Source organism: Elephas maximus, chromosome 11 (genome assembly GCF_024166365.1).
Source record: "Elephas maximus indicus isolate mEleMax1 chromosome 11, mEleMax1 primary haplotype, whole genome shotgun sequence".
Lineage (NCBI taxonomy): Eukaryota > Metazoa > Chordata > Mammalia > Proboscidea > Elephantidae > Elephas > Elephas maximus.
In genome coordinates, this window is record NC_064829.1 from 7,427,736 (window position 1) to 7,455,371 (window position 27,636).

The 27,636-nt window shown below is 40.0% G+C and overlaps 2 protein-coding genes across 6 annotated transcripts in view; one reads left to right on the plus strand and one right to left on the minus strand.

Annotated features, from left to right (window-relative positions):
* Nucleotides 1–26,524, minus strand: part of RNMT (RNA guanine-7 methyltransferase) — a 46,627-nt gene extending 20,103 nt beyond the window's left edge. The window contains exons 1-8 of one of the 5 annotated variants that reach the window (XR_007519202.1): nucleotides 26,268–26,439; nucleotides 18,710–19,171; nucleotides 17,178–17,313; nucleotides 16,000–16,125; nucleotides 9,803–9,918; nucleotides 8,501–8,682; nucleotides 7,382–7,546; nucleotides 5,003–5,111 (exon numbers count right to left, since the gene is read on the minus strand). Coding sequence is in view for 4 of the 5 variants with exons in the window: in XM_049900286.1 (XP_049756243.1) it covers nucleotides 7,382–7,546; nucleotides 8,501–8,682; nucleotides 9,803–9,918; nucleotides 16,000–16,125; nucleotides 17,178–17,313; nucleotides 18,710–19,129 (1,145 nt within the window). In the remaining variant the exon portion in view is untranslated. Of the gene's footprint in view, nucleotides 1–5,002; nucleotides 5,112–7,381; nucleotides 7,547–8,500; nucleotides 8,683–9,802; nucleotides 9,919–15,999; nucleotides 16,126–17,177; nucleotides 17,314–18,709; nucleotides 19,172–26,155 lie in introns of all 5 variants that reach the window. The other 4 variants (XM_049900286.1, XM_049900287.1, XM_049900283.1 and 1 more) reach the window with 4 other exon arrangements.
* A 187-nt stretch (nucleotides 26,525–26,711) lies between these two features.
* Nucleotides 26,712–27,636, plus strand: part of FAM210A (family with sequence similarity 210 member A) — a 60,074-nt gene continuing 59,149 nt past the window's right edge. Inside the window, exon 1 of the mRNA XM_049900292.1 lies at nucleotides 26,712–26,794. The gene's annotated coding sequence lies outside the window, so the exon portion shown is untranslated. The remainder of the gene's footprint in view (nucleotides 26,795–27,636) is intronic.

A 27,636-nucleotide genomic window follows, 5' to 3' on the forward strand; every position in this document is an offset into this window, starting at 1 on the left:
TCCTTGGAAACTCCATGGGGCAGTTCTACCCTGTCCTATAGGGTCGCTATGAATCAGAAGCAACACGATGGCCATGGGTTTTGATTTGTTTTGTTTTTTTAAATACAAAACCAACATCCAACATCATTCTCAACACAGAGGCTGAAAGCATTGCCCCCTGAGAATGGGAACAAGACAAGAATGCCCGTTATCACCACTCTAATTTGGCATTGTGCTGCAAATTCTAGCAAGAACAATATAGCAAGAAAAAGAAATAATAGTATCCCAACTGGAAAGGTAGAAGTAAAACCATCCCTATTCACAGATGATATGATACTATACATAAAGAACCTCAGAGATTCCACAAGAAAACTACTAGAACTAATAGAAAGATTAAGCAGAGTAGCTGGATTCAAGATCAAGATATGAACATCAGTTGGATTCCTATACACCAAAAAAAAAAAAAAAAAAAAAAGGAAATCAGGAAAACAATACCATTTATAATAGCACCCAAAGAGATAAAATACTTAGGAATAAATCTAACTAGGGACGTTAAAGACCTATTTAAAGAAAACTGCAAAAAAACTACTGCAAGAAACCAAGAGACAACCAGAAAAACATACCATGCTCATGGACAAGAAGACTCAACATTTGTGAAAATGTCAATTCTACCCAAAGTGATCTACAGATATAATGCAATTCTGATCTAAATAACAACAGCATTCTTTAATGAAATGGAAAAACTAATCACCAACTTTATGTGGAAAGGAAAGAGGCCCTACATAAGCAAAGCACTACTGAAGAAAAAACAAAGTAGGAGGCCTCCCACTTCCTGATCTCAGAACCTCAGCCACGGTAATCAAAACAGCCTGGTACTGGTACAATGACAGACACACAGACCAATGGAACAGAACCCAGACAAAAATCCATATATACCTCTGGTCAGCTGATCTTTGATAAAGGACCAAAGTCCATTAATTGGGGAAAAGACAGTGTTTTTAACAAAGGGGTGCTAGCAAAACTGGATATCCATCTGTAAACAAAATGAAACAGGACTCACACCTCATACCATACACAAAAACTAACTCAAAATGCATCAAAGACCTAAATATAAAACCTAAAAAATAAAGATCATGGAAGAAAAAATAAGGGAAATGCTAGGGGCCCTAATACATGGCATAAACAGAATACAAACCATAGCTAATAATGTACAAGCATCAGAAAAGAAACTAGATAATTGGGAGCTCCTAAAAATTAAACACTTATGCTCATCAAAAGACTTAACCAAAAGAGTCAAAAGAGAGCCTACAGACTAGAAAAACATTTTGGGCTACAGATGACATACCTGGCAAGGGTCTAATCTCTAAAATACTTCAACACCTCAACAAGAACAACAAAAATGACCCAATTAAAAAATGGGCAAAAGATATGAATAGATACTTCACCAAAGAAGACATTTGAATGGCTAAAAAAAACATGAGAAATGCTCACCACCATTAGTCATTACAGAAATGCAAATGAGAACTACTATGAGATACCACGTCAACCCAACATCACTTGCATGAATCAAAAAAACAGAAAATAACAAAAATTGGAGAGGTTGAGGAGAGATTGGCACTCTTATGTACTGCTGGTGAGAATGTAAAATGGTACAACCACTATGGAAAACAATATGGCACTTTCTTAAAAAGCTACAAACAGAAATACCATATGATCCAGCAATACCAATCTTAGAAATATATCCTAGGCAAATAAGAGCCGTCACATGAACGGCCGTATGCACACGAATGTTCATTGAGTAATTCACAATAGCAAAAAGATGGAAACAACCTAAGTACCCATCAACAGATGAATGGATAAACAAATTATGGTACATAAACACAACAGAATACTATGCAAAGATAAAGAACAATGATGAATCTCTGAAACATCTCACAACATGGATGAATCTGGATGGCATTATGCTGAGTGAAATAAGTCAATCAGAAAAGGACAAATATTGTATGATACTGCTACTGTAAAAACTCGTAAAAAGGCTTACACACAAAAAGAAAAAAATCTTTGATGGTTACAAAAGAAGGGAAACCAGTAACTAGATAGCACGTAAGTGTCAACTTCGCTGAAGGGAAAGACAACATACAACATAGGGGAAGTCAGCACAACTTGACCAAGGCAAAGTCACAGAGGCTTCCTAGACACATTCAGACACACTGAGGGACTGAGTTACTGGGGCTGAAGACTGGGGAGCACGGTCTGGGGAATGTTACGGATTGAATTGTGTCCCGCCAAAATGTGTGTCAACTTGGCTAGGCCATGATTCCCAGTATTGTGTGACTGTCCACCATTTTGTCATCTGATGTGATTTTCCTATGTGTTGTAAATCCTACCTCTATGGTGTTAATGAGGGAGGATTAGAGGCAGTTATGTTAATGAGGCAGGAATCAATCTAGAAGATTAGGTTGGATCTTGAGTTAATCTCTTTTGAGATATAAAAGAGAGAAGTGAGCGGAGAGAAGGAGGGACCTCATCACCATCAAGCAAGAAGAGCCAGGAGTGCACAACCTTTGAAGTTGGGGTCCCTGTGCTGAGAAGCTCCTAGACCAGGGTAAGATTGATGACAAGGACCTTTCCCCAAGAGTCAACAGAAAAAGGCTTCCTCTGGAGCTGGCACCCTGAATTCGGACTTCTAGTCTACTAGACTAAAAAAAATGAGAGAATAAATTTCTCTTCCTTAAAGTCATCCACTTGTGGTATTTCTGTTATAGCAGCACTAGATAACTAAGAGAAAATTTGGTACTGAGAGAGTGGGGTGCTGCTCTAACGGATACCTAAAATGTGGAAGTGGTTTTGAAACTGTGAATGGATAGAGGCTGGAAGAGTTTTAAAGTGCCTAACAGTAAAAGCCTTGATTGCCTTTAAGAGACTGTTGGTGGAATTATGGACATCAAAGACAATTCTAGTGAGGGTGCAGAAGGAAATGAGGAGAGCTGTTATACTGGGGGCAGTGTAGATGGCGCGCAGCAGCAGCAGCAGTGAAATGGCAGCAGCAGAGAACAGCAGCAGCGGAACCAGACCAGCGTAAGACAGCAACGGAGCCGACCCACAGCACCAGAGAGCTGAATGCTTTTGTGCAAGAGTCTTCCTGGTGGAGTGGGGTGCCTACAGGCACTTACTGGTGGAGCTACAGAGCTTTGGAACACTTGCTCCAGCAGGGCAGATACAGGCAGCGAGGCCTAAGCAGCCGAGAGACCAAGGAACTAGGAAGCGGAAGCTGAAGAGACAAGGAAAACAGGCAGCAGAGCTGTCTCAGCCTCAAAGGGTAGGGCCGTGACCTCTGGGGTCTCAAAGGGTGGAGCCATGGCATCTGGGTTCTCCAAAGGTGGGGTCACACCCTCCTAGGTTTCAAACAGTCAGATCTTTACCAACTCTGTTCCAGAGAATGGGGCTGCTGTTCACGAGTGTCAGCAGTATGGGGCTAGATCTGCTGCCCAAAGCTAAGGGTGTGGGGGGTGCCATGCCCAAGGGGCCCAAGAATGGGGCCTGCCAAGGCTGAGGGGTTAGGGTCACCCCTCAGATGGACTAGCAGAATGGGGTCACCCAAATGTGATGGAGCAAAGTTGCCACTTCAGTGGGCCTGGAAGGTGGAGCTCAAGCCCAGGGCTGAGGGGCCTCTATGCAGAATCCAGCGAGTGGTCAAAACCCAGAGTATGCAGGGCAGAGCCATTGCTTAAATGGTCTCAGAGAACAGGGGATTATTTTCAAGCCCTGAGAGCTAATGTAATGTGTTCTGCTGACTTGCTTCATACCTATTATCCCTTCTTTCCCTCCAATTTATTCCATTTGTAATGGAAACATCTAGCTTGTAATGTTCCCGCTATTGTACTTTGGAAGTGGGTAACTTGCATGCTAGATTTCACAGATGAAGAAGTAGTTTTGGAATCTGGACTTGGCATTGATTTAAGACTTTTGCTATGATATGATGGGGTAAATGTGTTTTGCATGTGGCAAGGACATGAATTTTGGGGGGACCAAAGGGTGGAATGTTATCATTCCATTTAGGTCATTTCGTGTAACATACTTCATGAAATAAATGTTCTAAATACGACTTTGATGAGTAGTGTTTGGGCTCTTAAAAGCTTGTGAGTAACCATCTAAGATACATCTATTAGTCCCATCTCGTCCAGGGCAAAGGAGAATGAAAAAACTGAAGATACAAGGAAAATATTAGTCCAAAGAAATAATGGACCACATGAAACACAGCCTCCACCAGCCTTAGCCCAGAAGAACTAGATGGTGCTTGGCTATCACCACTGACCACTCTAACAGGGATTACAATAGAGGGTCCCAGACAGAGTGCGATAAAAATACAGAACAAAATTCAAATTTAGAAGACCAGACTTACTGGTCTGACAGAGACTGGAGGAACCCCTGAGACTATGGCCCCCAGACACTCTGCCAACTCAGAACTGAAGCCAGTCCAGAAGTCCACCTTTCAGCCAAAGATTAGATGGGCCTATAAAACAAACAATAACACCTGTGAGGAATGTGCTTCTTGGTTCAATCAAGTATATGAGACCAAATGGGCAATACTTGCCCAAATGCAAAGACAAGAAGGCAGGAAGTGACAGGGAATCTGGACGAATGGACATGGAGAGCCCAGGGTAGAAAGAGGGAGAACTGCTGACACATTATGGGGATTGCAACCAATATCACAAAACAATTTGCACATAAATTTCTGAATGAGGAACTAATTTGCACTGTAAACTTTCACCTAAAGCACAATAAAAGTGAAAAAAAAGAAAACGGAAGAAAACAAATTTCTAAGTATTTTTAAAGACAAAAATTAAAAGTACGTAATATTACATAAAAATATTAAAAGACTAGGGAAAAAAAGGATAATTCCATGTCTGATAGTACTAAGTGTTGGTTTATAAACAGCTATTAACGTTATCTTTATATAGGATGTAATAACTAAGGTTTTAAATTTTAGGAACTATCTAACAAGTTCATAGTCATTTCTCACCTTAAATCTTTTTCCAGTAGCATCATAATTTTTACAACCATAATTTTTATAAACCTTAGATTTCAAGAACTTAAGTCCTATGATTTGGAGAAAGGATACTGAGGGTTCACTGTAGAAATGTAGAAAAAAGATATGAGTGGATGACTTGCCAGGTGATCATGCAGTACTCCATAATTTCCAAGTTCACTGAAGTGAATGCAATAAATGAGAGGTCTACACATTTAGAGAGCGTGTGAAAATGGTATAGCTAGCTAGATAGTATGCTTTTTAGCAGCCAATAGGGACAAAAGACAGGGGTCAATGAGATCTTGAACCAAAGTCATTTTCTCTCAGAAGTTAGAGCATTTTCAAATATGTCTCAGTCCACAACTTTTTGATTAAAAGCATTTTCCCCTTTCTTAAGAGAGCTATTTCTTGGTTAACAGAAGTTATGACTTACAAGCTTTTTCATCAGATCCTAAAATATCCATCTGATTAAAGTCCTAATTTAATTCTAAACTACTGTGCGGATATGACTGAGTTTTTAAGGAGTGAATTTTCACAATCTTATAATAAAACTTCTTAAAATTAAAAAAAGTATACTTTGGTTTCTTAAAGAAATTGCAAAAAGGCATCTCTAACTCCCTATGTCTTCTCTAATACCTGTTTTGATAAACAATAATAAAGAAAAAAACTAGATATTAAAAGTGATGACTTGTGACTTTATAAATTTATCATTAGGCAATTTAGGTAGCAGAGGCTGGTAGTGCTTGCTTTGCACAAAAAACAAACAAAAAAACTTTCATTTTATTCTTTATCTTTTTGGGTACGTTAAAATCTCCACCTTCATTAACCGAAAGTCTAAAAACACCAGTCATATACTCAAAACATTTATCTAATTTCTTTTCTTATAAAGTTGAAAAGTAGTAATATTTGCCAAAAGTTTACTAATTTTAAGAATACAAAAACAAAATGTGGTTTAAAATTTTTAACTTTATGACTGCCCTGACAAGGAACACAACAGATAATCCCTGATAGAGCAGGAGAAAAGTGGGTTGCAGACCTCAAATTCTAGTATAAAGACCAGACTTAATGGTCTGACTGAAACTGGAGGGACTCCAGAGGTCATGGCCCCTGGACTCTCTGTTAGCCCAAAACTAAAACCATTCCCAAAGCCAACTCTTGAGACAAAGATTAGACTGGACTATAAGACATAAAATGATACTGGTGAGGAGTGTGCTTCTCAGGTCAAGTAGACACATGAGACTATGTGCGCAGCTCCCGTCTGGAAGTGAGATGAGAAGGCAGAGCGGGGGACAGAAACTGGTTGAATGGGCATGAGAAATACAGGGTGGAGAAAAGGAGTGTGCTGTCACATTGTAGGGAGAAGAACTAGGGTCACATAACAATGTGTGTATAAGTTTTTGTATGAGAAACTGACTTGAACAGTAAACTTTCACTTAAAGCACAATAAAAAAGAAATTTTAATTTTATAGCTTGTGTTTATAAATTATGCATATATTTTCCTCAGGCTAAATGACAGTGCTATTTAATTTTCTTATATTAATGCAAAAAATGTTTATATTGTAAAACTTCTGAAAATTCTGTATCCATAATTTTACAAACTGATTTACGCACAATTCAAATAATAACCAACCAAAAATAAGCAAATAAAAGCTGCTCTTTTTCTCAGTTAATATTAAAAAAAAAAATTTTTTTTTTTAATGTAACCAATCAAGATCGGTAAACTGTGACATGGTCTACATTTAAGCTTATTATCATACTCTCCCTACCAGGGAAACCCCAAGACGAATACGCATCATAAGGCCTTGAAGCCTAATCTGATAAAGGCTGGTACCCCCAACTTTTACAATGTCTAGGGTTTGCCAGGACTCCTACAGACTGAGGTGCATCGGTTAACACATTCCTGAACCAGGATTTTTATTACCAACAGTGCCTGTGAGACACAGGCAATTTCAAAGCTATGGTGAAATGCAAAACAACTTTCAATACCTGTCCTATCAAAATGAGGATCTCTGACTTATGAAGTTTCATTTTATATTATCTGAGTTACCAGCAGGTACTTAAAAAAATCTTTTGCTGCTTGCAATATTAGGTATTTTCTGCCACAAGTTGAGGGCAACAAGCTCCCTTTCTTACCCACAGGATACAATTCCATGAAATGGGGAAAAAATAAAAACAAAATAGTAAGGCTATAAGAGATCTACGGCACCAATCCTGGGTCTGAGGTTACAGTCTTTTTAACGATGCTGTTATATATATATATAAACCTTATGTCGGGCCACATTCAAAATAAGGAATGAATACTTTGATTTTTTTTTTTCTTTTCTTTCTGTCCTAAGGCAAAAAGAGGTAGTAACAGATTAATGACATTCTTACTCATTTAGCAATGGAAAATAGACCAAGAATTCAGGGACATCCACGACACCTTCCAAGTTGAAATCATATTTGCAGCCAAATAAAGGATAATCTCCTTTCTTCTGAAACTTCACAGTATATATTTCATTTCCAAATGATTCTGTTTTGGAAGCTTCGAGGCGTCTTCTATAAGGGTTAAACCCCACGCCCCCCAAAATAGAAAAGATTAAAATTGTTATTAGCTCAGACTGCAACATAAACTTACTTTGATCAGATTACGCATGTGAAAAACTACATCATGAAATGAAAATGTATTTGATTAGCTTCTTCAGTTGAATCTGAGCTACTTTTAAGAGGCAATATAATTAAAGAGCACTAATAGTCTCACCTATAAAATCAGGCTAGAAGTAATACCAATATCCTGATAGACGGTCCAGTCTCTGTGCCTCAGTATCTGCTCTGCAGTTAGTTTACCTCTATAACCTCTACGTTGATATAACATCAATCTCCAATTTACACATGGGTAAGTTTTAGAAGTTCATCTGTAAATTTATCTTTTGAACTTAGATTTTGAATATTTGCTCAAATATATCATCAACATTTACTCAACTCTAAACACATAAGTCATTCCACCAATAACTGCGCATTAATTTAATCAGGTAAATTTAATTGGTCCTAATCAGTCTAACTGGGAAAGAGTCCTGGTGGTACAGTGGTTTAGCACTGGGTTACTAACAGAAAGGTTGGTGGTTCAAATCCAACCAGTGGCTCCATGAAAGAAAACACTTGGCGATCTGCTAGTGTAAAGATTACAGGCTAAGAGACATTATGGAGTAGTTCTATTCTCTCCTGTAGGGTTGCTATGAGTTGGAATTGATTCAGCGGGCACATTACAACAACAAATACAATTGGTATAATTGAGAGAAACAACTGGTACATTAAAAAACTTCTGATGAGAAATGATGACTATTTTCTGATAAAAATTTACTACTTTAAGGTTAACATCCCATGTTTTATAAACCTTAATTCTGATAAACATTTGCTACTAGGAAACAAATGGTGGCACTTTTTTTTTTTTTACTATTAAGTAAGCTTAATACTAAACATTTTATAAACCATAATACATTGAAATGTACTTACATCAGCTCAAAGCTATTGGGAGTGGTACCTATAAAATAGCCTCCAGGACTGAGTCTCTCACAAGCATTCCTGAGCATTATGTCAGCCTGCTCATAGGACTCAAATGAGTAATGACAAACAAACTGACAACTGCAGATATCGAAGCACATTTCTGGATCATGGAATTTGCCAATCAAAAGTTCCTGAAATAAATTAAAATGAGTTAAGACTTTAAAGTAACCAGAATATGGATAAAAACTTTGCCATAAATTAATTTCTAGAATTTAGAGATCTTATGAAAAAAGTAGACATAGGAGCTAACCAAAATGTTGGCAGTTCAAATGAAGCCACTCAGCAGCTCTGGTGATCTGCTTCTGTAAAGATTACAGTCCAGAAAACCCTATAGGAGCAGTTCTACTCTGTCAAATTGAGTCACTCTGAATTGAAAATCGATTCAACAGATCCTAATAACACAACAACAACAATGAGCCCTCTCAGCAATCTATCCTTTCCCTCACATTAATTCTATTTAATACGGGTGATAATGAAATCATTCTCTTACTCTGGTATAATAGAATAATTTGACTGTTCATTTTACAGTAACTCAAAAAACTAGGGATTCTGAAATCATGTTAAAAAAGCTATGAATCAAATGACATTTAAAGGAGTCGATCCTTTCACAGTTGGCTTTACTCTGAAAGCTAAAGTAAAAAACAAAGACTGGCCTTAGGTATTTTAAAAAAATGTAAAAGTGTTTTAAAGATTTCCAACTTCCTAGCAGTATATTACCACCTTTCCTTCTTACTTTCAAAACCTCAAAAGAAATGTGTATGAGTAACTATAATAGGTTAGTAAGCTAATGAGTCAGACAAAGAACATAAAGTTCAAGGTGAGACTTTCACCACCCAAGTGCCTCTGCAGTTTTTAAACTTCATAGTTGTTAAAAGATTCAGAAATAGCTGGAATGTAGGAAAAAAAAAAAACACAGATTCTGATATGTTGGTAAATTTCCCCAATAAATTATAAGATGAACGAGACATACTATAAGTTCAGTTATATTTTTCAAAATATTAGAAAATAAGTCCAAACAGAAAAGCAACAATTTCAGAAGTTTACATTATTAAAAGTAAAAAATCCCTATGGTACCCAGTCTTTTAAGAACATTTATCATAATAAAATTTCTTGTTGAAACTAAAAACACATGTCCTAAGATTTATGTCTCAAAGGACATGAAAAAAATTAGTTGATTTTTAAAACAAATCATTTACCCAAAGTAAAAACATAAAAAGCAGACAAAACAAACAAACAAAAAAAAAACTGTACCTTTGAACAATCAGCAGTTATAAATTCTGCATTAAAAATATATTCATTACCACGACAGCGGTGTTTCATGTCCTCATACCGTTGCTGGCACTGTTTGACAGAAACATCAGCGATATCTGGAGAGGGAAGAGAGTAACTGTTAACCAGGGCTTCAAACCAGATCTGTCGTGGCTGACGAAGCAAAACTGGAAGAAGGCTGAATTTTTACAATTTGAGTGATCTATAATGATAAATGGAACAGGAAAATTCATGGCATGAAGTCTTGAATGGGAGACTCGGAAGTGGTGTAGCAAGCCCTTTTAGCAGCCTGATACACGAGATTGGATTATTGGCAGGACCGAGGAGCGTAGCACACACATTCAAAGTGGTGAGGTCCACTGCCATTTTTGAGCGAGGCATCAATGTTTCTGACTGTCTCTACTCAAAATCTGATGGGTAAAAGATTTGGTTGCTATGTAACATGTACACTGCTCTTGTCTTCTAAGTGGAAGATTAACTTTCTAGCAGGGCTTTGACCTGTAATTTTCCCTATTCCTGTTCACCCAATTTTAAAAATTCAGGTCTCTTCCAGTGTCATTTCCCTAGCCATGACTGAACCGGGAAGAACTGGTTCAAAACTCTGCTGTTAACTATGCTCACAGACTGAGAAGTAACAAAATGTAAATGTAAGAATGGTGAAAATCTAGAAATTAATCTAAACTTTGGCATGAAATCCAGCCTTAGGACAAGGGAAAAGTTGTATTTCCTTCAAAATAAAAGAGAGGAAAAAGTTACTATTCCAATGAAAATGCCATATTAATTTTCAAAAGGGACTAAAGGCTTTTTCATTAGATAGTGCTAATAGAAAAGTTCTACCATGATTTTGAAATGCTTACTCAAAGTCAAAAGCGGAAAGTTTAGATACAATTTTAAATTAAAATCCCAACAATATAAACCCAATTTTGGGTATAACAAGTTTCTACCTGGGCATATTTATAATTCATGCAATATTTGTGGTTGTTGTTAGTTGCTATCTTGTCAGCTCTGACTCACGGTGACCCCATGAATAAGAGAATGGAACACTGGCTGGTCCTGCACCATCTTCGTAACCATTGGTCTGTTTGAGTTCGCTGCTGCGGTCACTGTGCCAATCCATCTCATTAAGGATTTTCGTCACCTTTGCTGGCCCTCCACCTTACCAAACATGATGTTCTTCTCCAGATATCAGTCCCTCCTAATGATGAGTCCAAAGTAAGCAAGCTGAAGTCTTGAAGAATATTCTGATTTTTACTGGCTAATTTTTAGAAGTAGATTGCCAGGATTTTCTTCCTCGTCTGTCTTATTATGGAAGCTCCACTGAAACCTGCCCACCGTGGTGACTCTGCAGGTATTTGAAATACTGGCGGCATAGCTTCCAGCTTCAGAGCAACATTCAAATCATCACAGTACAACAAACTGACAGGTGGTGGATGCAATATGTACTTTAATTAAAACACAAGCACAAAAGACTTTAAAAAAGTAAAAGCAAATTCATTGAGAATAATCGAATACTACACTTAGTCAAATTATAAATTATACTTTTTGTAATTTAAAAAGATACAAAATCTACCAATACCCAGAATAAGAGTCTCTATCAAGGAAAAGACAAGAAAATGAAAACATCACCTTGCATTATGTGTAAATTGAGAATGAGATATAACCTAGTAAAAGAAAACTCACATTTAACTTCAGAAACAGCAACCAAAATAACGTCATAAAATATGATGAATTCAAGGTGATATTGTATTCATTAATCCAAATATACTTAATGAATTCTGTATGTTCAACCAATAAGTTTTATCACTCTCTACCACTAAAAACATCATATATATAATTTTTACTTATTGTATATTTGCTAGCTGTTTACATGAACTATTAAGGAATGTAAACTTAAAACAAACCCATTGCCATTGAACCAATTCCAACTGATGGCGAGCCCATGTATTATAGAACTGCTCCATTGAATTTTCTTGGCTGTAATCTTTATAGAAGCAGACTGCCAGGCCTTTCTTCCATGGTGCTGCCAGGTGGATTCAAACCACCAACCTTTTGGTTAGTAGTTGAGCGCAAACCATTCATGCCACTCATGGACCGGTAAATTTTAACCTATTTTTAAAATAATACTAATAGAGTTGTTTTAATTCATGTATTTCCTCACCCCTGTACATTACGTTTCACTTTTTAATAGGCATTTTCAAATATATTTAGAAGTAAAAAGACTAGTACAATCAATTATCACATACCCATGTATCTAGCTTCAACAACCATCAAGATTTTGTCACGTAATTTCGTTTCTCCCCTCAACTTTTTGCTTTTGCTTGAATTTAGCAAACCCCAGATATCCTGTCATTTACCTCAGTTTTTCTTCAGTATGTGTATCTAACAAATTAAAACTACTATTTTGAACAGAACACAGTATCATTATCATGTCCAACAAAACACCACCTATTATTTGGGTGACCATAAATACTGGTCTGCCCAGCACACCTGTTATCTCAGAGTTCTGTCTGCCCAGCATAGTCCTGCAACACACATGGTATCTAAGAGTTCCATCTGGTATGGTTTTTATCCCAGAAAAAAATATCCCAGTTTGGACAAAAAAAGGCAAAAAACATTGTTATACGGTCATTGTCTTTAATACCGAGTCCATGTTTAATTTTCCCCAATTATCTAAACTCCAACTTTCTTGCAGTGTTTATGTTTGAGTAATGACACAAAAAAAGGTCCACAGGTTGCATCTGGTTGATAATCTCTTAAGTCAACATTCATATGCTGAGGAAATGAGGTCATTTGTCCCGCAGAATTGCCTACATTTTAGATTTGGCTGATTGTATCCAGTGGAGTTGGGATATCCCTCGAGGCCTTATATTTTCTGTCGTTAGACCTAAGAGCTTGTTTAGACTGAAGTTCAATTATTTAAGCTAGTGATTTAAATGCAGTCTGTGTACCCTTGAGGATTTCTGAGGCCCTTTCAGGGGGTCTCCAAGATCAGAACTATTTTCTTAATAAGACAAAACTATTCTCATAAAATACGTTATTTGCCTTTTTCCCTGTGTTGAGCAAATTTGCTGCAAAAGACCTCTTTAAAGTGGTCTTTAAAGCAAAGATGTCACTTTAGGGACTAAGGTACGCCTGAGCCAAGCCATGGTGTTTTCAGTCTCCTCATATGCACATGAAAGTTAGACAATAAATAAGAAACACTGAAGGAGAATTGATGCCTCTGAATAATGATGTTGGCGAAGAATACTGAATACACCACGGACTGCCAGAAGAACAAACAAATCTGTCTTAAAAGACGTACACACAGAACGCTCCTTAGAAATGAGGATGGCAAGACTTCGTCTCACATACTTTGGATATGTCATCAGGTGGGACCAGTACCGGATGAGAAAGACATCATGCTTGGTAAAGTAGACGGTCAGTGAAAAAGAGGAAGACCCTCAATGAGATGGATCTGTGTTTTATTCTTTTGCACACAGGGTCGCTGAGTCAGAACTGACTCAACAGCATCTAACAACAACAACTATGTTGAGATTTGCATGGATGGTACAAAAGCGATGGTAGATAAAATTGCTAGCACCTTGGCAATGAGTACAAGGTAGTACTGAAGCTGCTGTCAAGGCTTCCCACACTCCACTGCAGTCCCCTCCCTTCACAGCCTGCCAAAAGTCATGGTTTTTAATTGTGGCTTGGCCCAACTACACCACAGCCCTAACTGCGTTTTGAATTTGGCACCAGGATCCCATGCATGCGAGAACCAGGAGTTTGGCGTATGCACAGGACCTGAAGGGCCGTGGCCCTGAACTTGACCCGACTTGAACATCACCAGAGAGGAAGATGTTCTCTGGCACACAGCTGCACCCAAGGCCATTTGCAGAGTGAAATGTCCCTTCCTTTGCAACATGGCTCATCACCTGAATCTCCAAATACGGACATGTGAGGAATCGGGGTGTCAGATTTGGGGCACCAATCCCTGCCCCTTGGGGACTGGAGGGCATAAAAGGTCCAAGCTCCCCCGGGGCGGGGAGCGTGTGGTCTTTCAGCTACTAGGCCCCACGTCGCTCCTTGTTTGCATAAATAATAAGCTTCCACTTTCTGCTTCCCTCGCAACTGGTGGTGTAGCGTCTGTCTTATTTCAATCCACTAGGACAGGAGAAGAACCTATGTTTGGTTACAGTGCAACCAAACTGTACTAGTAATACTTCATGTATCCTTCATCACCATACATTAGCAGAAAAAAAAAACCGCGAGTTTTACTAAACAATGCTCTTGATAATTCAGCAAAAATGAAAAACTAATTGTACTGACTCTTGAATACATGTCTTTTTAACATCCTACATAGAGCCCTGGTGGCGCAGTGGTTAAGAGCTGCAGCTGCTAACAAAAAGGTCAGCAGTTTGAATCCACCAGCTGCTCCCTGGAAACCTTACGCGGCAGTTCTACTGTCTTATAGGGTTGTTACGAGTTGGAATCAACTTAATGGCAGTGGGTTTGGTTTTTTGTTATTGTTGTTGGCACGTGATGAAATAGGAAGTTACAAAACACTTCTGTATACCAGTTTGATGGCTGTCTTGAAGAAAAGCACTGTTGAGATTGTGTGAGTTGTGAGCCGTCCTGGCCACTTTTTCCAGAGAAAATTATGATAACTTTAAAGAACCACCAACAGACCACTATGGTTATTTAGATTTGGATACCTAGCAGAAGTTTTCTTGAAAAATAAACAAGGTCGGCTTGCCACTTAAAGGAAAACAATGGATACTACTTGTTGCCAATGACAAAATCCGAGCTTTCAAGTAGAAATTAGAATTTTTGAAAAACTTGTATCCACCATCACAAGCATTTTCCCAGCACTTATAGTTTTATGACAGGTAAAAAAGCAAATGTGATTTCTTGATGTCAACATTTGGAGGATCTGCATAACTTCAGTAATTAAATATTTTCCAAATATTACAAAACCATGTGGGGCAAAAAGGTTCACTCAAAGTACAAGACAGAACAGTGGATTTTAACGTAACAGAGGAAGAAAAGTTCACAGACAGGATTTCAGATTCCACAATACAATTAATGTTTAAAGAACTTCCACTTGTTGAGTTTGATGTAGTATCAAACATGAATATCCAATTATTTGAAAAGGCTGTTAAAATATTTCTTCATTTTAGAACTACTCATCAACCAAAATAATGTATAACACATTGAATATAGAGACAGATATGAGAATTCGGTTGTTTCCTATTAATCCAGACACTAAAGAGATTTGCAAGAATGTAAAACAATGCCAGTCTTCTCACTAAATTTTATTTTTTAATGAATTAAGAAATATTTTAAAAATTCTTAGTTACAATAAATATCAACAGATTTAAGCCAAGTACACAAAAGCTCTTTGGGATCCTTATTAATTTTTAAGAGTACACATGGGACCTAAAACCAAACAGTCTGAGAACTGCTCAGTTAAGCACTGCCTTGTAGGTGATGCTGGGTACTTCCTATTATTGATCACATCAGCAAAAGCACCATACCTGGCTGTCCCACTTTCAGTGTGAAGGCTGATCAGTAGGTTCAGATGATTCATTCATTAAGTTACTATCAATCTTTCCCCTAACAGCTTTAGCACCTTTTTATGACTGTTGGCTAGATCTATTATTTCATCAAGTGCTGGAAAACGGTGATTTTTATCATTCCTCCTGTATTTATTACCTATAATTTTTCAAAAAAGAAGAAACTTTCCTTATCAACTACTTGGTTGCCTTGAAATATTGTTTGAAATAACTGCTTGATTTCGCCTCCCTAATTTATGAAATCCAGAATAGTAAGTTTCCTAGCAATCAACAACAGTGAGCAATGAGGTTTTATTCCTTTATTTGATGTTTCAATCCACTGCAATCATTATTCCATTTGATGTTCAAATTGTTCTATCTTTGGCCAGTGGAAGCATTTACAGGTTTGCCCTTTAGACAGGATTCCAACCGTTTTTGATAGCTTCCTTCCTTGAGAAAGGATGGGTTATCCCAGGCTCCTTACCCATATTATATACCCATCAGGAATGTCTGAGAACTCATTTTTAAAAATACTTATCTTGTGCACAGTCTCCATCTATCTTGCCAAAAGTGTCATATTGAAAATGAGATCTTTCACCCGGCTGACCACAAATCATTCTTTCCCACATCATTTATTTCTCTTACCAGTACAAACTAACTTGTTAATTCTTCCCTTTTTCCACTTGAGCAAATCTCCACCTTTACCACATCCCAGGTCCAAAACAGTGATATCGCGTTTTTTTTTCTGTCGCACCTTTTCTAAAAATTCCCCTATAAAACAGAAATTAGTCATAATTATCTCTTCTTCATTTCACCAAAGCGTAAACTGTTACCTCTCATGACCTACTAATCTCTGCCTGACACGTAATATAAACTATTACACATTTCTTTATAAAACTAATATATAACAATTGGTAAACATTTCAAAATACAACTAAAAGTTAATTAACTTGATCTCCTAGCATTAGAGATTAGTCTCTGTGTGTGGCACTTTTGAAAGTTAAGCCAGCTTTTTGAAGGTTACTTTCAGAATTCAATTCAACATTAAATACCAGACATTTTTAATCTTTAAAAATTAGTAAATTATCATCAAAGCTAGGAGAACCAGTAAAAACCAACTGCTGCTGAGTGGATTTCAACTCATGACAACCCCATGTGTTTCAGAGCAGTTTTCATTGGCTGATTTTTCAGAAGTAGATCACCAGTTTTTTTTTTACAAGGAGCCTCTGGGTGAAATTGACTCTCCAATCTTTCCGTTAGCAGCTGAGCACATGAACGGTTTGCATCACCAATGAACTTTAAAGGCCTAGAGGTAAAATTTTACTGACTTAATGTAACCTAAATATTTAATCCAACATGACTATGCCACTGCTCCAAAACTATTAGAATGAAATGGAATTAAGGTGGTGCAGTGGTTAAAGCTGCTAACTGAAAGGTCGGTGGTTTGAACCAGCCGCTCTGCAGGAGAAAAATATGGTAGTCTGCTTCTGTAAAGATTCACAGCCTTGGAAACCATATGGGGCAGTTCTATAGGGTCACTATGAGTCGGAACTGACTCAACAGCAATGAATTTGTTTCAGAGTTTTGGGGATGCTATTAAGTAGTCATTCTAAGTATTATTACAATTAAATACTCCTTAATATCTTATGTACTCAACCAAAAGTTGGCTCCAACTTTACTAAATCAAGGTTTGATAACTATATGCACAGGGATTAAAGACTAGGAGCTTGGCATGTGGTTAACCATTTTGGGAGAAAAAAAATGACACATTATTTAAAGTAAAAATTTCTAATTCTAAACCAAAAACTAAAAAACAATCATACCAATGAGGACACTTTTCATCCAATTATTAAAGTTTCTTAGGTAAAAAATACGGCTTTGGCTACGCTTCTCCAAACCAACTTCCTGAAGTTCATTGTAGTGGGCAGCCACTACTGAGCTATGTCCTTCTTCAAAGTTCTGGAAATAAGAGAATGGAACAAAAGGATCAGAAAATGGTAAAAATAGGCCCAGAAGAACATGTAGGCCTATATAAGGATAAAATACTACGGGAATAGGTAAAATTCACTAAGTAATGGCATTAACCACAGAAATCCTGCTAACTACGATCAGAAGTTGTTTTCCTGTTTCCTAGTTTTAAAAATATCTCTAGGTTTAATATTTTCATCTTGATCTTTCATCTGTATTAACTTCAGTGTCGATGTCTTAATGAAACCAATACTCTTCCAGAGTTCTAATTTATTCAATTCAATAAATGACAATCAATGGATGGACTTCCTATAAGGGAATAAAATAGGAATAATCATAACTATAATTATTTTTAATAAAATTGTCAGGATTGAGATAATATATGTAAACAAATTAGAACTTAATAGGCTATGCTCAATGTCAATATTTTTTATTAGTATTATTTGCTATTAATCTAATACAAGAGTTTTCAGCCTGTTCTCCCTGAGGCCCTGGGTATTCTATAAAAATGCCATGGTAGGAAAAGAGCTTCAGCTCCCTCTCACGCCCCTTTTCAACCAAAGTGCCTCAATCTTTTACCTATCCTACACATCAGGTTTGAGTGTAAGGTTTTCACTTGAAAACAAGAGTTCTGCAGCTAGCAAAAGTTTGAAAATGACACAAGTTTCCCTGCTACAGGGATTCACACTTCATCAATGGCAAATGTGTGGCCTATCCGCTACTTTCCTCTTCAGGGTTAATAACAGAATTTTACTCATTCATCAAAGTACTCTTTTTTTCCAGTTATGGATTCTGCCTCAGGTTCCTTTGCAATATGGTATTCCTAGGTGTAAATTACTTGCTTATCCCTTGCTCTATAACAACCCTTCTAAATATCAGGCTTTTGCAACCACTTAGCTAAAACTGAAGGCAGAATACATTAACCAAAGTTAGAAACAATGTATTTCTTTAGGCAATTATATTAATAAAAGAATGCAAAGCTGGGGGTGATTTTGAAATTCATCACTTTAAGTGATGATCTCAACCAATTCAGACACAAAAAGAGATGAACATCTAACAAAAAAGGTAAAAGCGTGAATCATCTATACTTTATATGGTTGTTTTTTTTAAAACACTACAAAAAAACAAACTAAAAACTGACTTTCAAGTTTCTAGTCCAACAAACATCCTGCAATAACATAAAATTAACTCATTAACAGGGAAAGTTTCGCCTTAACAAAAACAATTATAAGAGTTAAAAGTCTGCTGTGCCTTAAGACCGCATCCTATTAAGAACACTTTTAACTTACTAAGATTATGTAAAAAAAAAAAAAAATTATTCCACAGATGTCTCACATTTCAATTTCATATATTACATTATGAATAAAAGAAAATACATTCAACATACTCTCTGTTTTTCAGACACATCCTCAAGTTCTCTTTTTCTCTTTCGCTGAGAGCCATCTCCGGTGGAAGATCCATTTGCTGGAACATCATCAGCTTCTATTTTCCTTTTCTTTGAAATGCTATCATCATCTCCAGAGCCCTTCTCCTCTGGGAAAATTTCAGCATCAAGTTTTCTTTTTCTGAATGAAGTGTCTTCCCCACAACGAGAACTTTCCTTTATAAGATCATCTTCAACCTCTATTTTTCTCTTTTTCGGTGTGCCTACTCGCTCACAGGTAAGAGCCTCTTGAGAAGGCCCAGTCCCAGAAGCTGTTGTGTCTTCATTAATACTGAATGAAGACACCGTTTCAGAATTTACTGATGGTTTTCCCTCTTCAAAAGAGATCTTTTCATATTCCTCTGCTTTTGCAGAATTTTCCATTTTTGATTACTTGGATTGATGGTAGAAGTTCATAAACCAACACTGGAATGGCAAAAAATTGATATTATTTTGTAAACAATAATGCTAAGACTTTAAAATGATTTTAACTAGAAGCTAGTCATTTAATTTCAGTGATCAACTAAGAGTTTTAAAAAGTCACATGGTGGCAAGAACACTGAAAAAAGGTTATATATGTGACGTATGAATTTCTGAATATACTAGAGAGCTAGTACTAATTATAATACCCGAACATACCTATAACCTCATCCATAAAAGTCACTATTGATACTAAAGCCAGCAAAGGATATTTTTGGTTAGTTTCATTTCTATTCTGACCCTTAAATTACTCTACAGCCTCTGTACCAAAATTGTGTGCTGAGGTGCCCTGGGGCACTACAACAAACTCATTCGGCACAGCATTTTGTTACTTGACTTCTGGCAGAGATCACAGAAACTACTAGTTTCAGGTAGATCACAGTTTCAACTGTGTAGACTGTACTATATTCCTTTTAATGACATTATAACTTTGTGAAGCTGGGATTTTGGGGCTACTACAAGAAAATCAATGTGAAACAGGAAATGAGGGTGGCATGGTATCTGTCATGGACTGAATCATGTCCCCCCAAAACTGTGTGTATCAATTCGGCTGGGCCATGATTCCCATTATCCTGTGGTTGTCCTCCATTTTGTGACTGTAATTTCATGTTAAAGAGGATTAGGGTGGGATTGTAACACCCTTACCAGGTCACATCCCTGAGCCAACATAAAGGGAGTTTCCCTGGGGTGTGGCCTGCACCACCTTTTATCTCTCAAGAGATAAAAGGAAAGGGAAGCTAGCAGAGATGGGGGACCTCATACCACCAAGAAAGAAGCACTGGGAGCAGGGCGTGTTCTTTAGACCCGGGGTTCCTGCACAGAGAAGCCCCTAGTCCAGGGGAAGATTGACGGGAAAGATCTTCCTCCAGAGAAAGCCTTCCCCTCGAGCCAACGCCCCAGATTTGGACTTTTAGCCTACTTTATTGTGAAGAACTAAATTTCTCTTTGTTAGAGCCATCCACTTCTGGTATTTCTGTTACAGCAGCACTAGATAGTCAAGACAGAATTTGGTACCAGGAGAGTGGGGTGCTGCTCTAACAGATACCTAAAACGTGGAAGCGGTTTTAAAACTGAATGGATAGAAGACCTGGAAGTGAGAACTGTTAACACTGGAAAAGGCACAGATGGTGAGAAACGGCAGCAGAGGACCAGCAGCAGCATCGAACAGGCAGCAGCAGACCCAGGAGACAAGCGCCAGTGCTGGAGCTGACCCATGGAGCAAGTCAGCGGAGTGCCTGTGAGCGGGAGGCTTCCTGGTGGAGCTACAGAGCATTGGTACACTTGCCCCAGCAGGGCAGATGCGGGTGTGGCACCCGAGGGCTGAAAGGCCACAGGAAGCAGAAGCTGAGGAGACAAGGAACACAAGTAGCCCAGCTGCCTCAGTCTCAAAAGGTATGGCCATGACCTCAGTGGTTTCAAAGGGTGGAGCTATGGCCTCTGATGTTTCTAAGGGTGGATTTGCCACGCAGATGAACTAGGAGAATGGTGGGCCTGAAGCCGAGGGAGCAGAGTTGCTGTCCCAGTGGGCCTGGAAGGTGGAGCTGAGGGGCCTCCACTCAGAATCTGGAGAGTGTGGCCAATACCTAGAGCCTGGAAGGCAGGGCTATTGTGTAAATGGTCTCGGAGTACAGAAGATTATTTTCAAGCCTTGAAGGCTACTGTAATATGTTCTGCTGACTTGCTTGGTGCCTGTTATGCCTTCTTTTCCTTCAGTTTCTCCAATTTGTAATGGAAATGTCTAGCTTGTGCCTATTCTGACACTGTACTTTGAAAGTAGATAACTTGTAGTCTAGATTTCACAGATGAATAGGAATTTTTGGATTTTGGACTTGGAGTTAAGACTTTTACTATGATATGATGGGATGAATATGTTTTACACGTTGCAAAGATGTGATTTGGGGGGGCAAAGGGTGGAATGTTATGGATTGAATTGTGTCCCCCCCCAAAATGTGTGTATCAATTTGGGTGGGCCATGATTCCCAGTATTCTGCGGTTGTCCTCCATTTTGTGGTGGTAAGTTTGTTAAAGAGGATTAGGGTGGGATGGTAACCCTTACCAGGTCACATCCCTGAGCAACGGTAATGGGAGTTTCCCTGGGGTGTGACCTGTACCACCTTTTATCTCTCAGGAGATAAAAGGAAAGAGAAGCTAGCAGAGAGGGGGGACCTCATATCACCAAGAAAGAAGTACTGGAAGCACAGCAGGTCCTTTAGACCCGGGGTTCCTGCACAGAGAAGCTCCTAGTCTGGGGGAAGATTGAAAAGAAAGACCTTTCTCCAGAGAGAGAAAGCCTTCCCCTGGATCTGACTCCCCGAATTTGGACTTTTAGCCTACTTTACTGTGAGGAAATAAATTTCTCTTTGTTAAAACCATCCACTTGTGGTATTTCTGTTATAGCAGCACTAGCTAACGAAGACAGTTATCTAACTTAATTTCAAGGTTTGAGCAGTTGTGCAGTGCCCAGCAGGTGCACACATTCCCTTAGTAAGCAGTTGCGGCTATTAAAAACTAAATACAAATATTATTTATTTCAACTTATATGTATTTGTTTAAAAACAAAAAGTGGCAAAGTCATTAGGACATAAATACTTACCAAAGTCTTTGGACTGAACTACTTAATAAGTGAAACTGTTAGGTATTTCTTTTGGCCTAAAAAAACAGAGATACTAAGAGCATCACAAACAGAAAAAGTTTGGGAACTTATAGCAAAGACTTCTGAGAACCCTATTTCATAATGGGCATCCAAATCAGGTAGAAAGTGAAGTAAATGGAATTATTTTTGGACAGGAAGTTTCAAGATTCAGCTCTGCAGCTTAATGATCATTAAGTTTCTTTCAAATTTTCCTTGTGTAATATGTGAAAACCCCTTGCTGAGGAGTCGATTCCAATACACAGTGACCCTATAAGACACAATAGAACTGCCCCATAGAGTTTCCAAGGAGCGCCTGGTGGATTCGAACTGCCAACTCTTTGGTTAGCAGCCATAGCACTTAACCACTATGCCACCAGCGTTTCCAACCTTAGTCCTTAGTCATCTAGTGCTACCATAATAGAAATACCACAAGTTGATGGCTTTAACAAAGAGAAATTTATTTTCTCACAATCTAGTAGGTTACAAGTCCAAATTCGGGGCATCAGCTCCAGGGGAAGGCTTTTTCTCTCTGTCAGCTCTGGGAAGATCAGGTGCAGGGACCCCGTGTCCAAAGGACGTGCTCTGCTCCCTGTGCTGCTCTCTTGGTGGTATGAGGTCCCCAACTCTTTGCTTGCTTCCCTTTCATCTCTTGAGAGATAAAAGGTGTTGCAGGCCACAACCCAGGGAAACTCCTTTTACCATTGGTCAGGGAGGTGACCTGAGTAAGGGTGGTGTTACAATCCCACCCTAATCCTCTCAACATAAAATTACAATCACAAAATGGATGACAACCACACAATACTGGGAATCACGGCCTAACCAAGTTGATACACACATTTTTGGGGGGACATAGTACAATCCTTGACGTTCCACCCTTTGGCCCCCTGAAAATCACACCCTTGCAACATGCAAAACACATTCATCCCATCATATCATAGAAAAAGTCTTAACTCCAATACCAAAATCCAAACATTCCCCTTCATCTGTGAAATCTGGAATACAAGTTACCTGCTCCCAAAGGTACAATGGCAGAACAGACACAAGCCAGACATTTCCATTACAAATGGGAGAAACTGGAGGGACAGAAGGGATAACAGGTACCAAGCAAGTCAGCAGAACATATTACATTAACCCTCAAAGTTCTGAAAATAATCCTCTGTTTTCTGAGACAATTTACACAATAGCCCTGCCCTCCAGACTCTAGGTATTAGCCATACTCTCTGGATTCTGAGTGGAGGCCCCTCGCCCTGGGCTTCAGCTCCACCTTCCAGGCCCACTGGGACAGCAACTCTGCTCCCTGGGCTTTAGGCACACCATTCTCCTAGACTATCTGAGTGGCAACTCCACCCTTAGAAACACCAGAGGCCACAGCTCCACCCTTTGAAATCCTTGAGATCATGGCCATGCTTTTTGAGACTGAGGCAGCTCCGCTTCTTGTGTTCCCTGTCTCTTTGGCTTCTGCTTCCTGGTTTCTTGGCCTCTCAGCTTCTCGGGCCTCACTCTCACATTTGCCCTGCTGGGGCAAGTGTTCCGAAGCTCAGAAGCTCCACCGATAAGTGCCTGGGGGCACCCCACTCCACCAGGAAGCCTCCTGTGCACAGGCACTCAGCTTTCTCACTCCGGGGGTCGGCTCCAGCGCTGTGTGGCCCTGGTCTCCTGCGGCTGGTTCTCTGTCACTGCCACCTCCTTGCCACTGCAGGTTCTCTGCTGCTGCTGGCCCTCTCTCACTGCTGCTCCTCTAGTCATTCACAGTTTCAAAACTGCTTCCACATTTTAGGTATCTGTTAGAGCAATACCCCACTCTCTCAGTACCAGATTCTGTCTTAGTCATCTAGTGCTGCTATAACAGAAGTACCACAGGTGGATGGCTTTAACAAAGAAAAACTTATTTTCTCACAGTCTAGTAGGTTACAAGTCCAAATTTAGGGCATCTGCTCCAGGGGAAGGCTTTCTCTCTCTGTCAGCTCTGGCGGAAGGTCCTTGTCCTCAATCTTCACCTGGTGGAGAGGTTTTTCAGGCACAGGCACCCTGTTTCCAAAGGAACAGGTCTGCTACTGGTGCTACTTTCTTGGTGGTATGAGGTCCCCAATGCTCTGCTTGCTTCCGTTTCCTTTTATCTCTTGAGATAAAAGGTGGTACAGGCCACAACCCAGGGAAACTCCCCTTTTCTTGGGTCAGGGAGATGACCTGAGTAAGAGTGATGTTACAATCCCACCCTAATCCTCTCGACATAAAATTACAATCACAAAATGGATGACAACCACACCATACTGGGAATCATGTCCTAACCAGGTTGATACACACATTTTTGGGGGGACATAATTCAATCTATGACATGTCCTCATTGGGTTTCCAAGGCTGTAATCTATACAGAAGCACCAGCAGAGTAGCTGGTGAGTTTGAACCACTGACCTTTTGGTTAGCAGCCAAGCACTTAACTAGGTCTCCTTGTAAAACAGGAAACCAAAAATTAAACCCATTGCCTCTAAATCAATTCCAACTTGTAGTGACCCCACAGGGTTTCTGAGGCTGTAAATCTCTATGCAAACAGACCATCACATCTTTCTACCCTGGAGCTGCTTGTGGTTTTGAACCCCTGACCTTTGGTTAGCAGTCAATCACTTTAACCACTGCACCACCAGGGCTCCTGTCTGTAAAATGGGCAGGAGAGGTAAATAACTATTGGACAGGAATTGTTACATTGCTCCATTTATTCATTCATTTAACGAATCTGGAAACCCTGGTGGTGTAGTGGTTAAGTGCTACGGCTGCTAACCAAGAGGTCGGCAGTTCAAATTCGCCAGGCGCTCCTTGGAAACTCTATGGGGCAGTCCTACTCTGTCCTATAGGGTCGCTATGAGTCGGAATCAACTCGACGGCAGTGGGTTTGGTTTGGGTTAACAAATTTACTCAACTTCCACTACAGAAGAATTTAATGAAGGACTGTGTGAAAATTATGCATTCAAGAAGTTTATACCCTGCATACCACTATTAAAACATTAGGCTATATTATTCAAAGTAAATGGAAAAGAGGGAAAAAATCAAAAGATTAGTGAGATTCAGCAAATTCAGATTAAATGCACAGAAGCTGAAAGATATAAAGAAGGGAATGAAAAAAACTTTTGAGTAAAGAAAAAGGGTAACAATTTAAAGAAAGTTGCTTAAGGGAATGAGGAAATACGAGTCACTATGACTTGAGTTAGGGAAGGGTTTCAAAGGAAACTGGTTCGCACAAAAGGTTAAACACTCAAATACTAGCCGAAAGGTTGGCAGTTGAAACCCATCCAGAGGCACTTCGGAAGACAGGCCTGGCAATCTGTTACTGAAAGATCTTGACAACCGTCTGGAGCACTGTTCTATTCTGACACACATGGGGTTGCCATGAGTTGGAATCCACTCAATAGTAACCATCAAAAACAATCCACCGTTTGAGGTAGCAAAATATCCAGGTACCAAAATACAGAGAACTTGATCAGAGAAAACAAAAACAAAAAAACACTCCAAAAAATACTATGCAGAACTAACCAACATGATCATCTAGTACAACTGACCATCACATTATCAAGTCCCTATCTTCACTTCTTCCATTTATTTTCTAATAAAGATATACACACAGGTTTTAAATTCAAATGAAGCCATCTGATACACCTTTTTGGCTGAAACTGTATTGCCTAAAATTAGTATTGAGATTTAAGCGCGAACTGTACTTATATTTACAACAATATTGTGCAACTCTATTTCCACAGATTAGATGTCTCGAAAAGATAACCGATTCTGTCAGAACCAATGAGACAGCATTCCAAACGACCGCAGAAATGGATAAGAATGTTTAAAACCGAGCGTCAAATTACAATAATGAACAAACTCCAAACAGGAAGAGAGCTGTCCCTCAGAACTTTCGAGGAGGGAGCTTAGAGTAAACAGTCAACTGACTGGATATGCAATAAACCTCCAAATAGGCGTTTAGATCAGGCTTTCCTTCGAGGTAAGCCACATCTCTCCGTCATTTCAGTTTCTCAGTGAACGTCTGAGCAGGGTACCAGGGCCGCCAGGCTTAAGCTCAAGCAGGAGGTCTACCCAGGATCTGACAGCTTGATGGAGTCAACTCAGGGGGCTCAAGAGCATGCAGTAAAGGAGACAAGGGAATTTTTCAGCAAGTGCACCTCCTTCCATCATTTGCGCAGCCTAATACTCTTAACCTCCTGCTCGGGTTTCGGATCCGCCGCTCAAAAGAAACACTATTTCGAATACAACACTCCGTTTCCTTCGGCTAAGAAAAATAGAATCAGCTTAATAACCATTAAGTCTTTTCCAAATCTTCTTAGCGTAAAATGGGAAGAAAAGGCGCGGCCCTGGTTCCTCCCTCAGTCTTGAGCAGCAACTGCGCCTGTCGGCCTCCACGAGTGGTACCTGTTCTGCTTTGGGCTTGAGGGCACAATAAGCCCCTCGAGACAGGAACTCAACGCACAGGGCTAACGCGAAGCCAGCCCGGGTAGGAACTGAGTGCCCTTCTACCTCCGCCACGGCGCGCAGGGCCTACGACGAGGAGAAAGCAAGGGCCGGAACTTCTGCCGCTACACTCACCAGAACCGGTATCCACAATTCTGTTTCCGGAAACTGCGAACGGCGCGCTGGGTCCTTGTGACGTCATTTCTGCCGCGCGACCGGTCACGTGCCGTCGCTCTGGGCCACAGCGGAACTTCCCGCTGCCTCTGCGCCAGACTACGAGGCCCAGCGTGCCGAGCGCTCGTCGTGGGGGCGTGGCTGCGGACTTCGGTGGTGGAGGGCGAGGAACCGCGGCAGCCGCGGGCACGGCACCCGACCCGCATCGCCAGGCCTCGGCCGGGAGGCGGGAAGGTCAGCGCTGAGGAGTGGCACTCTTGCGGCATCCAAGGAGCTGTCGCCCGGCCTGCGCGGCGGCGCCGCCGTCCGTGGAGGTAGCCTGGGCCCACATCGCAGGGCAGCGGGAGGCGAGGAGGGCCCCTGCGGCGCGCGACCGGGTGGGGGTTGCGGAGGTGGTGGGGATCAGGACAGAGCCTGGCCTACTGCCCGGTGAGCGCCAGCGCCAGCGCGGGGCACCTGCACGTGTGGGCCCCACACGTGCCAGCCGAGAAGGATCACGGGCCTGTTTCTCAGCCTCCTGCTCTGTAACCCATCGCCTTCTGCTCCTCCCAGCTGAAGAAGGGCCTGTGCCCTTGGAGTTGACTTAAAAAGAGCAATGACTGGCAGGTCATTTTCTGCCTCCGTATTTGGGAAGCCGTGCCATTCTTCATTCCAGGGAGGCCGTTATCATGACGGACTCTGGAGAAATGGGTATACCGCTTCTTGTGAAACGCATAAAAGCATATTACTGTGTGTTGGTTAGGATTTCGTGTGGGGTGGTTGCTGGAGGACAACACACTTTGTCTATTCCCTCAGATTTCCCCTGGACAATCAAAGGCATCTTCTGTACTAAAACTCAAAGCTCCACAGTTAAGGACTTTCAACCCTATAATTAGGGTCAAAACTGTCCATGTGATGTAAGACGTTGTTATCGTGTGTGCCTATTAATGTTGTACCCCGGCACCTTTCCACTTTAATGGTGCAAAAACCTGATCAGATTTGCAATCCATCTTGAACTATTTTTAATCAAAATTGATTCCCTTAAAAGCAGCTTTGAAACTGTTAGTAGCCTGCCTTGTAAGTAACCAAAACCCGTTGCATGGAGTCGATGATTCCGACTCATAGCGACCCTATAGGACAGATTAGAACTTCCTTATAGGGTTTCCAAGGAGCGGCT